Genomic DNA, 16,030 nt, shown 5'->3' on the forward strand with positions numbered 1-16,030 from the left:
TTATTTCCAAAATATATCATAAAATCTTTATATATATATTGGTGAGGCTAGTTCAACTGTTGTAACAACAGTTATAATTCTTCTCTGGAGTAAACTTTTATGAATTGCTTTACTTCAGGTTGTACTTAATAACATTGCTATTTCAAAGGAGACCAAAACTTTATGTTTTATGTAATTTCCTGATTCAAAAGAGTTGGTTAGATGGACCTAGTTTTGGATCCAGTAAAGGCAGATATGATGTGTTTTAGAACATTTTTATTAAACAGTTTAGGTTAAACCATAACATAAGTAGTAAGTCCTTTAATACATTAACTACTACAGAGAAAGAATAGATTTATTCTTAATCCTGACTACTATAGTGTCTTCTGGGAAAATAATGAAATATAATTCTTTCTTAAACCACCTGAGATAAAGTGAAACAGAATACACTGTATCTATATTTAACCAGAGATAATGAATAATGAACCATAGCATATGCAATATTTAATTGTTTCAAAGCATAAATACATATTCATTTAAATAAAACTAAACAATATTCTGCCATGTATATGAAAAAAAGTTGGACATAATTAGAAGAGTAATGCATATATACTTTTGAATTATCTTGAATGAGAATGCAGTTTGGAGTTGATAAAACTCTTGACTGTCTCCTTCACATCCTTGTTCCTAAGGCTGTAGATAAGGGGATTCAGCATGGGGATCACAACTGTAAAACACACAGTGGCAACCTTGACCAGGAGCCACGAGCTGTTGGAGTTGGGTACACAATAGAGGAGGAGGATGATCCCATGGAAAATGGTGATGGCAGTCAAGTGGGAGGCACAGGTGGAGAAGGCCTTCCGCAGTCCACCTGAAGAAGGCATCTTGATGATAGTGACAACTATGAAGACATAGGAGGCCAGGATGACCAGGAGGCTGGAAGCCTCGTTGAATGTAGAAATGACTAGACAGGCCATCTGGCTGAAGGTGGGGTCAGAGCAGGCCAGAGAGAGGATGGCAGAGTACTCACAGCCAAAGTGATTTATGATGTTAGGTCCACAGTAGGAAAGTTCTAAAAGAGAATATGTGAGTGTCAAGGAACAGAGTCCACCCCATAAGTAAGTCCCAGCTACCAGGAGAGCACAGAGTTTGCGAGACATGGCCACTGTGTAGAGCAGTGGGTTACACACAGCCACAAATCGGTCATAGGCCATCACTGCTAACATGAACATCTCTGTGATCACAAATGTGCAGCCAAAGAAAAATTGGGCCATGCATCCTTTGAAGGATATAGTTCTGTCTTCCACTACCAAGTTCTCTAACAGTTTGGGCGTAAATACATTGGAATAACAAAAATCCAGAAAGGATAGATGTCCGAGGAAAAAGTACATGGGAGTTTGGAGTTTGGGATTAATTCTTATGACCACAATTATGCACCAGTTCCCCACCAGAGTGACTGTGTAGATGGCCAAGAACACCAGGAAGAGGGGTGCCTGGAGCTGTGGATATTCTGAGAAGCCCAACAGGATGAACGTGGTCACAGAGCTCTGGTTTCCCTCATCTAGTACCATGGCTCTATATTAAAAGAGAGGGAGACAGAGAGAAAACTAAAGAAAAGAGAAATGCAGGAGGAACTCAGGAGAGGCTCGATGTAAACTATTGAAGACAAATGTGGTCATTTTATATTCATAGCGTTCTGCTCCACTCTGGAGTCTTTCTTTATAACTTACTGTCTTTGTGATTGTGGGAAATTTGCTTTATCTTTCAGCACTTTAGTTTTCTCTTCTGGAAAACAAGAAATAGACAGTACATAACATTATTGTTTTATAAACATTTTCAGAAATGTTTTGATACAGCATTCAATGCTCATTATAAAATATAATTATATGACAACAATGGAGGCATATAGTAAAATCAGAAAAGCATTGAACAGGTCACAGTAGCTATATGATAAAGCAATCCTTAAGAAAACTAAACACTTTTAATACATACATAAAAACATGATAGTAAATTTTTGTAGGGGAAAATTGCATCTTGTCAGTCAGAGCGCTGTATTGATATATTGAATTTTTACCTACCGGTATGCTGAATTTATCCCATTATGAAGAACACACAAATATTTGTTTAAGTGTATCCCTAAGTAATATGATCAATAATTTTACTGATAACTATGTTCTCTCAATTATCTGCCCACCGCATAGTCATTTATAAGACTCAAAATACTCAATGATATAAAACTGTCTACGGAGGAAGTATTTTGGAGACATTCATAAAAGTTTCACATGGATTATCTTCTTCTGGTCATGCGATCTGTTTGCAGTGCATATCGTATGGTATATTTATCAGTTCACCAATAAAATAGATACTGAAAAATGCTTAAGGACGACAATGATCATTAAAACTATGCATGGTGATAATTTTATCCAAGTAGTTATGGTATTGTTTTGAATTAATTAAACTTGGTCTTGGGAAGGTTACAAGGGTTGAATGAACAAAACCTTATTCTCAGCAAAGAAACAAAAAACAATGTCTCATTACACTATCCTGTTAGAAACTCTAACCTCAATAGATTTTTGGGTTTTTTTTATTAATTCCTCATTGAGGGAAGCTAATTTGAATGTCTGGAGAAATGGTAGCATCATAAGCATCACGTCATGCTATTTTATAGGGAATATGGGTTTAGAGAGCAGATTCCACTAGTCCAGATTCAGCCTCTTCAACTTAAAACTTTAGCAAATTTTTAAATTATATGACTCTCAGTTTTATCATCTATGAAATGTGGATAATAACACTATGCTAGGTCCTTTAATGTTTTGTGCAAAAGTGTTGAATGGGGTATGACTTTAAAATATTTTCAACAAATCTATACTTGTAAAGCCTCTATCAATATCAGCTCCCTTACATCATAATTTTCTAATATTTTAACTTTCCAGAATAATGCACCAGTTCTAAATTTTGAAAATGTCTTTGTGGTATAAATTTGGAAAGCTATTTTTAAAAGAGTGCTATATCTTGGAATCCCATCAACTATTCAACTAGATACCACATTCCCAAGTATCTTATCACACTAAAGTTTAATCTGTAAAACAAATTTTGTCAGCGCTCTCTTAGTTTGGAATACAATACTGTGTTTTTGAAGGCAGTTTATTATAAAATGTATAAAATTGAATCTCTTTGGCCAAGGTTTCTATAATATCTCCAGGAACTGTGTAATCAAATCATTTTGTCAGTACAATATTGTTTTATTCATACTAGTATTTTGAATCTTTATTTTATAAAAAAAAAGGCATTTATATCGTCTAATCTATTGTTTATTCCTCTAAAATGCCACCTTTTCCCCTTCATGTTTTGTATTGTGTCATTACTTCACAAGTTTCCATATAACTTTTCCAAGAAAGCTTTGCTATTAATCCAAATGTCTTTTGTTTCTTATTCTGTTTTCTCTCCACCGATATCATAACAGTATTTATATAATGCCTATAATATTCTACTAGTCTTTATGTGTTTCTTTTAGCTTTTTGCTCTGAAAAATATCACCTCTTTAGGACCAGACCTATAGTCAACATATTTTCTATAACCTCTGAAGTACCTAACATAACAATGGAAACATATTTTTGAATTTAGGACAATGGTCCTGGAAATAATAGAAATTGAATTTAGCCTGTTTAATATAAACCATGAAGTAGGCAGATATCACTGCCTGTCAACAATTTACTGGATGTCAGTATCCTTCATATGAGAATGAAAAGATGACCCTAGGTTGAATCAACTCACCAGAAGCAAGATTTCCCTGATGTACTTTTTATTGAAGGTGTCCCTGCTAGTATTAAGAACTTCAGAAAAATCCTTTCTTAACATAGAAGTTGTGTCTAAAATTTCCCAGGTCTTTAATCATTTGATGATTCTTGTAGAATATAATTCAATAACATACCAAAAATGACATTTTTCCAACTGTAAAGATTTTTAAGGCAGCAGAGAGATGCTGGTCAGGAAGACACAGACCTTGAACCATATTCCATGATCATGTGGTTTGTTTTACATTTAACAGCTTGACTTTGGGGACACGGACCCTGGAGAATCCTAATAGTTTGTTGTCATGAGCTACAAACAAAATAATTAGAGAAAGCATCCTTTTCTACAACTTAGAATATAATTTATTCTAAATCATTAATATGTTGATGTTCATGTCTTTAAAAAAATTACTTCTATAAAATCCATCTACTGTGATTTCTGCATCTACTCCCATAGGATACAAATCAGGGAAGGAAGAAAGCAGTGTCAAATATTGGTCTTATAACATACTACCACATTGGTCACTGAACATAAATTCTTGAGACTTGCACATGTGTATAGACATTTGAAAGCAAAAAAATACAACAATTATTCAAAGGGATTGGAAATTCTGGTGCAGCTAGTATGAGAAGATTTAGACAAATTGGTGGGATAAATTTTGGCTGCTAATTAAGATTTTTATTTACAAGTTATTTTTAATAGGGAATGGCTAGCAAAAATTAAATGTCTGCTTAAAAGCTTCTATGGCTGACTCCTGTCCATACATTTGACCTATTGTTTCCCTTGAAGTCCAGTCAGGGATTTAATCAGTAAAATTACTTTTAAAATCTAAGCAAAAGACCACTTTAAAGCAGATTGCTCAGAAATAGGAGCTATTTTTATTATTTTATATTTTCTCTTTTATTTTACAAATATCTCTGTATGGTAAGCCAAAACTAAAATAATAATAATAAAATAAAGACAAAGTAAATATAGAAGTAACATATGATCCAACAATCCCACTACTAGGTATATAACCAAGAGAGAGGAAATCAGTATATTGAAGAGTTACCTGCACTCCCATTTTATTACAGCACTATTTACAGTAGCCAAGATATGGAGTCAACCCAAGTGTTTATCAGTAGATGAGTAGATAAAGAAAATGTGGTATATATACATAATGAAATATTGTTCAGCCATAAAAAAGATGAAACCCTGTCATTGGCAACAACATGGATGAAACTGGAGGACATTATATTAAATGAAGTACGCCAAACCCAGAAAGACAACTATTAAATCTTCTCTCTTATCTGTGGGAGTTAAAATAAGTTATCCATGGAGATAGAGAGTAAAATAATGGTTACCAGAGGCTCAAAATAGTAGTCACAGAAGGTGGATAATGAGGTGTTGGTTAGCAGGTCCAAAAATGCAATTAGATAGAAAGAATGAGATCTAGTGTCCAGTAGCATGATAGTTATAATTAATAACTTAGTGTATATTTCAAAATAATTAGAAAAGTGGAATTGAAATGTTCCTAACACAAAGAAACAATAAATGCTTGAGGTGATAGATACCCCAATTATCCTGATTTGATCATTATACATGGTATGCTTGTATCAAAATTTCACATGTATACCAAAAATATATACAACTATTATGTATTCATGCAAGTTAAACATTAACAATAAATAAATGAAGTCATCTGAAGCCCATGTGGGCAGAAGAGCATTTGGGTAACAAGTTATATTCTTAAAATTATTAATTATGTATAGTATCATGCTGCAATTCTAAATTCCAGTGCTCCAAATTTGTTGAGAATTGCATGCAGGTTTTGGTTAAGGAATGATCTGTGCATATAATACTAACTTATTATCACTCTCCAATAGGTGGACTTCTAACAAATTTAGTCATCATTTTCATAAGTTCTGAATATGTTTTTAGATTCAGAAACTCATACTGTGGCTATTTCAACAGAGGGGTGGGGAATTGCATTATACTTACAAATTAAAAAGATTAGGATCTTAAGTATGGATAGCATCTTCTTTGATTAAAATATAGAAGTATTTCAATAAACTTCTGAAAATTCAGTTAAAGATTTATTTAAAAGAAAGTTGCCAAATACTCTCAGTCATGTAATTAATGAGAAAATGGAGTTAGTTATATAATTTGTCATTTTACTACCAGTCAATATAGTTAAAAATAATAAATGACTTTTTAAGCCATAGGAAAATATGTTTTCCGAAGAAGTATTAAGATCCTAGATGCCAGGATAGACATTAATAGAAAAAGAATATAGACACAGTCTAATTGCTGAAGATAGAACAAAAGCATCTTTCGAGAAGGAGAAAGTATTTTATTTGTCTAAGATACAAAAGTTGACTGCATTGTAAAGGAAGAATTCCAGTGGAAGATAAGGGAAAAATATCAAAATAAGTTGGAGTGATAAATCTGGTCAAATTCAGGCCTAGCAAAGTTATGAGCAATGTCTTTGTGTTAAACTTTTATATAAATGTTTCATGACAGGAATAATTAGCAATCAACTGATGTAACTTTTCAAAATCCCCCACATACTAGTAGATTAAAAGAGTAAAGACATATCATTGTACAAATATTTGCAGGAACTATCTCTTTTATATTTCAATATTAACACATGCAAAAATTTCCTTAGCAAATAAAATTAGAAGGTTTTGAATTTGATAAAGGAGATTTAAATAACAATAGAGGCCAGGCGTGGTGGCTCACGCTTGTAATCCTAGCGCTCTGGGAGGCCGAGGTGGGCGGATTGCTCAAGGTCAGGAGTTCAAAACCAGCCTGAGCGAGACCCCCGTCTCTACTATAAAAAATAGAAAGAAATTAATTGGCCAACTAATATATATGTATAAAAATTAGCCGGGCATGGTGGCACGTGCCTGTAGTCCCAGCTACTCGGGAGGCTGAGGCAGTAGGACTGCTTAAGCCCAGGAGTTTGAGGTTGCTGTGAGCTAGGCTGACTCCACGGCACTCACTCTAGCCTGAACAACAAAGGGAGACTCTGTCTCAAAAAAAAAAAAAAAAAAAAACAATAGAAACAATGTGTTTCATAATGAAACATATGCCTTTTTGAAATCATAAAACATATTTACAGCCTCATTTTGTCAATCATTGTGCTATAACTTTTGACCCCACTACAGCTGGGTAATGCATGCATGCATACAAGCAAAGAATAAATATATAGATGATAGATAGAATAAAACAGTCATTTGTCATGATATTTCATACATAAAAATACATAATCTACAGGGCAAATAGATAAGAGAAAAAGTAGATAAGAGAATTACAAATTTTGTAATGTTTGTGAATTCAATATAAGTATACAAAAATCAACTGCTGATTGGTTTTTCTTTTTCCCCATTACTTTCTACAAATGAGAGTGTTTTTGAGGTGCAAGATGGGGGCTCTGGGGTCACATTTAACCCCTGATGGCACCTCCAACTAGTGTGTGACCTGATGCCTCCCACGATTACCAGCTTCCTCACAGCATGAGGCTCAAATTGGACAACGCGGAAATTCCCAGCATACTTTAAACAAATAACATATACTTCGTGTTTGACAATTTTGCTTTTATTATTTAATATATTTTGATGATCTTCCCATGTCACTACAGGGGAGGTTTCCTTACTTTTGTTAATAGCTGCAGAGGTCTCAATTGTGTGGATGTGCCATAATGTTTTTATCTCCATTTGCCAATGGGGTTATAGGGTATTTCCAATATTTTGTTATTAAGAACAGTGCTGGCGTGCATAATCTTATAAACATGTCATTTTGCACGGTACTGTGTGTCATCATAGGACACATTTCTAGAAATGGAACTGCTGCGTCAAAAGTTATGTATGCGACGAATGTGATGCACACCATCTGGGGGACAGACACGCCTGAAGCCTGACTGGGTGGGGGGAAGGGTAACATATGTAACCTAAACATTTGTACCCCCATAATATGCAGAGATAATAAAAATAAAAAATAAAGTTATGTATGCAGCTATATATATTTAAAATATGGAAAGTGACCAGTGTTGCTGAGGATGGGGAGAAACTAGAACATTCATTCACTGCAGATGATGAAACTGTGAAATGGTGCAGCTGCTCTGGAAAACCGTCTGGCAATTCCTCAAAAAGTTGAACATATAGTTTTGCAGAGTTTTCCGGAGTTTTGCATATGACCCTGTTTCCACTCCTAGATATATAGTGAATTAAAATCAAAACATACATCCACACAAAAACTTAAACATTAATTTTCATAGCAGAATTATTACTAGTAGCCAAAAGATAGAAACAACCTGAATATCCATAACTAACACATGGTATGTCCATGCAATGGAATATTATTTATCATTAAAAAATAATGAAGTACTCATACACAGGACCCAGACACAAAAGACCTCATTATCTATAATTCCATTTATGTGAAATGACCAAATTAGGCAAATTCATGACACAGAAAGTAGATTAGTGGTTGCCAGGGGATGGAGGATTTGCAGAAAATGGGGAGTGCCCATTCACAGCTACAAGTTTTCTTTTCAGAATGGTGAAAATATTCTGGACCTAATATTGATAATGATAGCACAATATTATAAACATACTAGAAACCACTGAACCATATACTTTAAAATGAAGAGTTTATAAAACATATGATTTTATAAAATATGTGATTTTATAAAATACCTCTAGTTCTATGAGAGTAAATTTTGCTAGAGTTTTGATAATCTGAATTTTCAAATTTTCATTTTCAGTCTGTAAGCTCCCCCGGGCCTTCAAAAGAATCCACGCTTTCAGAAATATTTGTATTATAGCATGTGAATCAATTATTTGGCTTAAGTAGTCTTAGAGTACATCCTCAATAGGATTTATAATTTTAAAGTTATTTTATTAAACTGAACTGTCAACTAGAGGGTTATTCATGTATTCATTTGATATTGAACTACTACATCATTCATCTCAAAGAAAAATAAGTAATACTTCTATCATTATATTTTATGACATAATAATTTCATATTGATTAACTTCCTGACTGTGTCTTTTACTTCTTTGTTCCTGAGGCTATAGATAAGGGGGTTAAGCATGGGGATGACCACAGTGTAAAAGACAGAGCCCACCTTGACCATGAGCCATGAAGTTTTGGAGTTAGGAATGCAGTAGAGAAACAGGATGGTTCCATGGAAAATGGTAATGGCGGTCATATGGGAGGCACAGGTGGAGAAGGCTTTATGGCGCCCCCCGGGTGAAGGCATCTTCATGATAGTGATAAAAATAAAAATATAAGAAGTTAGAACAATCATCAGGCTGCTTATTTCATTGAATGTGGCAGAAACTAAAATGATCTTCTGACTAATGTAGGGGTCAGAACAGGACACAGCAACAATGGCAGCATGCTCACAGACAAAGTTATTTATGAATTTAGTTCCGCAAAATGATAAGGTCAGCAAAAAATATGTATATGTTAAAGAACACATTATACTCCAAGAGTATGATGCAGCAACCAACAAGGAACAAAGCTTCTGGGACATTGCAACTGTGTAGAGCAGAGGGTTACAAACTGCCACGAATCGGTCATAGGCCATCACTGCCAACATGAACGTTTCTGCCACCACGAAGATGCAGGCAAAGAAGAACTGCATGATGCATCCTGTGAAGGAGATGGTCCTGTCCTCCACAACCAAGTTCTCCAGCAGTTTGGGTGTCACCGTGGTGGAATAGCAGAAATCCACAAAGGACAAATGGCTGAGGAAAAAGTACATGGGCGTGTGGAGTTTGGCGTTGATCCTGATGATCAGGATCATGCCTAGGTTCCCCAGTACAGTGATTGTGTAGACGGTCAGGAACACCAGGAACAGAGGCACCTGGAGGTCAGCATATTCTGAGAAGCCCGAGAGGATAAAGGCAATTCCAGCAGTGTGATTATTTTGGATCCTATAGAAAAAATAGAAATGATCCAGAGAAGTGTGAACCCATATTTGAAATAGGAAAGATAAAGGAAGATATACTGAGAAACTTAGTGGATCTCAATTAAAAGTGTGATTGAAAACAAGAGGTCTCAACTGTTGCATTTTTTCAAAAGTTAGTGCTCTCTGTTTTGTTAATTTGCTTGTTTATTTTGAGATAGGGTCTCCCTCTGTCACCGCAGCTGGAGCGCAGTGGCACAATCATTGCTCACTATCAACTCAAAGGCCTGGATCAAGCCATTCTTCCACCCCAGCTTCACAAGTAACTAGGACTACATACGCATACTCCTAATATTTAAATTTTTTTGGAGAGATGGGGGTCTTGATATATTGTGACGATTAGTCTTGAACTTCTGTCTTCAAGCAACCACCTGTCTGGGCCTCCCAAACCACTGGGATTACTGAAATGAGGCACCATAGATGCAAAAATCCTGAACAAAACTCCAGCCAAGTGAATCTATAGCACAAGAAAAAGATAATTCATCATGACCAAATGGGTTTGATCCCAGGGATACAGGAAGTTTCAACATATGAAAATCAAGAAATGTGATTCACCACATAAACAGAATTGAAAATAAAAATCATATTATCATTCTAATAGATTCAGAAAATTCATTTGATACAATCCAGCATGCCTTCATGATGAAAACACTCAACAAATTAGGCACAGAAGGAAGATACCTCAAATTAATAAAAGCCATATAAAAGAAACCCACAGCCAACATCACACTGACAAGGGAAAAGTTGAAAGCACTCCCCCTAAGAATGAAACAAGATGTGGATGTCTGCTTATGCCACTTCTATTCAACATAATACTGGAATTCCTAGCCAGAGTAATCAAGCAAGGGAAAGAAATAAAGGAGATCCAAACTGAAAAAGAGAAGTCAAACTATGTTTGTTGATTATATAATCTTATACTTAGAAAACCCTAATGATTCTTCCGAAAGAATCTTAGATTTGATAAATGAATTCAGTAAGATCTCACATTGCGAAATCAATATTCACAAATCAGTAGCAATGCTATACACTAATAATGACTAAAGTGAGAATCAAATTGAAAAGCAAATCCCATCTACAATATAAGTAAAAAAATTAAAATACTTAGGAATATGATGAAATAAGTGAAAGATATCTCCAAGGAGAACTACAAAACACTGATGAGAGAAATCATAGGTGACACAAACAAATGGAAAAATATCCCATGCTCATGGTTTAGAAAAATCAATATGTGAGAATTTCTATACTTCCCAAAGCAATCTACAGATTCAGTGCAATTTCTATTAAAATAACAATGACATTTTTCACAGAATTGGAGAAAAACAAACCTAAAGTTCATGTAGAACCAAATAAATAGCCTAAATAGCCAAAGCACTCCTAAGAAAAAGAGCAAACCTGAAGGTATCATGTTACCTGACTTCAATTTATACTACAAGGCTATAGTAACTGAACAGCATTGGACTGGTATATAGATCAGTGGAACAGAATACAGATTCCAGAAATAAAAACAAATACTACAACCAACTTATCTTTGACAAAACAAACAAAAACATACCCTGGGGAAAGGCCACCCTATTCATTAATGGTGCTCAGAAAATCAGACAGCCACATGCAGAAGAGTGAACCTGGATCTCTATTTCTCATCACATATAAAAATTAACTAGAGGTGGATTAAACTCTTAAATGTAAGACATGGAATGATAAAAATTCTAGAAAAAAGCTTTGTAAAAACTCTTCTGGACATTGGCCTAGGCGAAGTATTTATGACTAATACCTCAAAGCAAATGAGGCAAAAATTAAAATAAATAAATGGGACATAATTAAACTAAAATGATTCTTCACAATATAACGATTAATCAATAGAATACACAAACAAATTACATAATGAGGAAAAAAATATTCACAAACTATACATCTGACAAACAACCATAGCTAGAATCTACAAGGAATTCAAACAAATCAGCAAGAAAAAACATGTAATCCCATTAAAAAGTGGGCAAACAACACGAACAGACATTTTGAAAAGAAGATATAAAAATGGCCAACAAACATATAAAAATGTTAAAAAACACTAATCATCAGAAAAATGCAAATTAAAACCACAATCAGATACCACTTTACCACAGTCAGAATGACTACTATTACAAAATCAAGACCAAGATGTTGGTACAGAGTCAGTGAAAAGGAAACACTTACATACTGTTCGTGGGAATGTAAAATAGTACAACTTCTATGAATAATAACATGGAAAGTCCTCAAAGAAATAAAAGTAGACCTACCATTTGATCCAGCAAACTCATGACTGGGTATCTACCCAAAAGAAAATAAGTCATTTTGTCAAAAAGACACCTGCAGACATACGTTTATCACAGAACAATTGACAATGTCAAGCATATGAAATCAACCTACATGCCTACTGAATGATGAGTAGATAAAAAATGTGGTATATGTACACCATGGAATACTATTCAGCTATAAAAATAAAGAGAATGAAATAATGGAACTTGAATGGAACTGGAGTTCATTACCCTAAATGAAGTAACTCGGGAACAGAAAAGCAAATACTTCATGTAATTACTTGTAAATGGGAATGATACTAATGAATTTCATGCTCATATAGAAGATATAAACGATTCAGAATCAGGGAGGGTAGGAGCAGGGAAGAAAAATTACCTATTGGATACAATGTACACTACTTAGGTGATGTTACACTAAAAGCTCAAACTTCACCACTGTACCATCCTTATAAGCAAAAACCACTTGTACTCCTAAATCTATTGAAATTTTTTAAAAATTAAAAAGTTATTGTTTTATCTATAACAATTACACAGTGAATAAGATTGTTTATGAAAAGAATAATAAAAACAACATTAAGGCAGGAAGAACAAAAAATAAAACAGAGTATTCCCTGATATATTTCAAATAATAAGACTCACTATCACCATAGACAGCTGGCTTCATGAGAAGGACCACTTTAACTCTCTGCATAAACCTGAGTATTGTGAAAATATTTCTGTTGGAGGAAGTATATGTCATATGTTCCTACAGTTTCATTCCTGCCTTACCTCAAGCTATGAGACAACTAACTTAAAACTCATAACAAATTATAAAATACTAATATACCTGTAAAAGGGTAAATTTAACATTTATTTGTTGTTTTATTTTTCTTAAAATGCTCTTCTTTCTCCATCATACTCTCAGCACATTCTAGAGGTTTGCTGTACAGTTAGAATATGATGAACTTTTTCACTCACTTCAAAGTAATTTTAAACATTATTGAATGTTATTCTTAAGGGAATATGATATTATTTATTAAAAGGTGATTATAATAAAATATTGCTATATCTGCAGTGATAAAATATTTGAACCAATATTAAATAAAAAACTCTTTATTTTCTGATGTGGCAAATATTCCAGAAGATGGGTAAGTGGCAAGCAGTAGCAACTATGAAAGTACTGCATAATACAAATAAATTTTAGATGGCAGCAAAAACCCATTCTCCCATTTTAATTCAAATTTAAAGCTTTGCCAAGGATAAATGTCAGGACAGAGACTCATCTCAACAGGATTCCATAATATTCTTTGAATATTCCTTAATGCCACTATCCATTTTCTCAACAGTAAAGTGAGATAACATATTAATAAAATAAAAGACATCATCACTAGAATGGGAATAGAGACTTTGCTAATGACATACTGATTACAAGACATGACATGAAGAATAATTGTTAGTTTTATATTTATTAGAACTATGAGTAATTTGTGTGATTTCAGAAAATTCATATGGTTGTCAAAATCAGGCATAAGCAGGACAGGTATCAAACTATATGCATATTTGAGAATTCAATGTAGAAATTCATTTTCTGAACCCACACAATAGAAATAAGTAGGATTTCATTTGGAGATTTATTCAAAGACATATATTGATATTTTCTCATTCTCCTATATGTATTTCCATCACACAATAACTTTCTCTGGTTCACACAGGCTTGTGTCTATAGGAGATATATCTTCCAAAAAGACCACTATCTCAACAATTACTATACAACAACCACTTATAGCATCTTAGCACTACAAAGTTAGATTATGACTATATTTCCTAGTGATTGATTCCTATCAATTTAAGATATTCTTTGCAACATTATAAGGATAACTTTCCATAACCACTTTAATCTGACAGCCAGTTATTTCAGCTATTCCAAATGCTTTTATTAATGAATGCCTGAAATCTACCTTGTTTAGCTTGAATTTTCCAAAAGTGCCCAGATCTAGTGTTCATTACTTAAGATATTCATTATCTAGTCATGGTTGATTTATCAAACTATTACATAGCACGTGTTGATTTACATAAAGTTTATTTTCCCATCTTATTCTCACACTTATAATGCTTTATTTTACCATCTATTATTACAAATATTACTCATTGTTTCTTCTCCTCTCTATGTATGCAAACATTAATTAATGTTTACAACTCACAATTACCATAAACTGCATGTTATCATTTACAGGTTTGGGTTTTACTGTCACTCACCTCCTTAGATATTATAGGAAATTTAAAGATAAGGCCCTCTTAAGATATTATTTTCTCTTTGCCAAAGTGTAGATTTCATTACAGAATACATGGTAGGTACCCAATGAGAAAACCAGGATCAATAGTATTTGAAAGAAAGAAGAAATTATGATATGTGGCCATTGGCCCTCTCTTAGTCAAACTAAGTGGATTTGGGAGCACTTAGACCTACAGATGTGTTTGTCTCTTGCAAAAATTGCTAGAACTCAATACTTTCCTTCTAAAATGAAGTAAAAGAACCGAACAAACTCACCTAAACACAGAAGCACTTGAGTGATTCATTTACTGAAGAATTTTTTGCTAAGATTGATGAATTAGAAGAATGTTCCTGCTTACTATTCAATTAATAGAAACAGACCTGAAAACAGTAATAGGAAACAACAGTATATTTAATTGAATGTTCCATATGTTACTTTTTTCCCAACCTATTATGAAAGCTCAGAGATAGCAGAGAGAGGGTCACACCTACAAACTAAGTCCTGGCACCAAACTGTGTCACAAATATACTCCCCCAAGACCTTGGGGACCTGGAAACTAACGAATAACTAGCTCCCTCGGAAGCTAAAATGTGAGCAATTAGATGTAACACTGTCCCAAGTGGTATTTTGTTTGTATATTACTTTTCTAAAGCCCTGGAGAATTTGTATCATTAACATTGCTCAATTAATCTTAATAGTAAATATATGTTGACTTTACATGGGTGTGAAATACTGAAATATGCAGGAAAAAATTGCCTATAAAATGTAGTCCAGAGATAGTTATTATTAATCCTTGTTGACTTTATTTCTCCCTCTTCTTATGAAAGTATATTTATTTTACTTTACATATAAATATAGAGCTGCCTAAACAATGTTACATTGTTTATTTTTCCTTCTCAACAATATATTATAAACTACAATTTCTATTCACACCATCAGGTTTTTTTTTAATAGAAAACAATTTGTATTGATCTTTCAAATGTAGCCAAAAGATCTTCAAATGATTATATGTACTATTGTATCTGCAAAAATTGAAGTATATGTTTCTAAAATAAATCAGTTTATGGAAAATCTCAGTTTATGGAAAGGAAGATATATTCATTAATTTTGGTAACTCTATTCATCATTCCTTTAAAGATACACATATAAAACGTCAGTGTCTTAAACTGAGAAGAGCGTATCTCCTATTTCAAGGTCCAAAATGGATTGCTAAATATTCGGTAGCTCTGTTCCATGTAGTAATACAGGGACCCAGGTTCCTTTCAACATGAATTTCACCGGTTTGATATCTGGGTTCTCTATTATGTTCCACTGGTCAATGTCCCTGATCTTGTGTCAGTTCCAAGCTGTTTAATTACTATAGCCTTGTAGTATAGTTTGAAGTCTGGTAAATTGATACCTCCTATTTTGTTTTTATTGGCTAGGATTGATTTTGCTATATGAGGTCTTCTCTAGTTCCATACAAAGCATAAAATTATTTTTTCCATATCTGTGAAAACTGATGGTGGCATTTTGATAGGGATTGCATTGACTCTGTAGGTCACTTTGGGTAGTATAGACATTTTAACAATGTTGATTTTGCCAACCCATGAGCATGGTATATTCGTCCACCTGTTTACATCCTCTGCTATTTCCTTCTTCAGTGTTTCATAGTTCTCCCTGTAGAGGTCTTTTTCCTCCTTAGTTAAATATATCTCTAGGTATTTTATTTTCTTTGTTACTATTTTGAAGGGAATTGAGTCTTTGATTTGGTTCTC

At 33.7% G+C, this 16,030-nt stretch overlaps 2 protein-coding genes across 2 annotated transcripts; both read right to left on the reverse strand.

Annotated features, from left to right (window-relative positions):
• Positions 1-599: 599 nt before the first annotated feature.
• On the reverse strand, positions 600-1,550 carry LOC105884117 (olfactory receptor 1165-like). The gene has a single exon (XM_012787829.2). The coding sequence runs from the start codon at positions 1,548-1,550 to the stop codon at positions 600-602; it is 951 nt and encodes a 316-aa protein (XP_012643283.2).
• Positions 1,551-8,752: 7,202 nt separating this feature from the next.
• LOC105884116 (olfactory receptor 5D13-like) lies at positions 8,753-14,577 on the reverse strand. The gene is made up of 2 exons (XM_012787828.1): positions 14,549-14,577; positions 8,753-9,695 (listed from the first exon to the last, which is right to left on the reverse strand). The coding sequence occupies exons 1-2, from the start codon at positions 14,575-14,577 to the stop codon at positions 8,753-8,755; spliced, it is 972 nt and encodes a 323-aa protein (XP_012643282.1).
• Between the last annotated feature and the right edge of the window lie 1,453 nt (positions 14,578-16,030).

The sequence above is a fragment of the Microcebus murinus genome, chromosome 4 (genome assembly GCF_040939455.1).
Source record: "Microcebus murinus isolate Inina chromosome 4, M.murinus_Inina_mat1.0, whole genome shotgun sequence".
NCBI lineage: Eukaryota > Metazoa > Chordata > Mammalia > Primates > Cheirogaleidae > Microcebus > Microcebus murinus.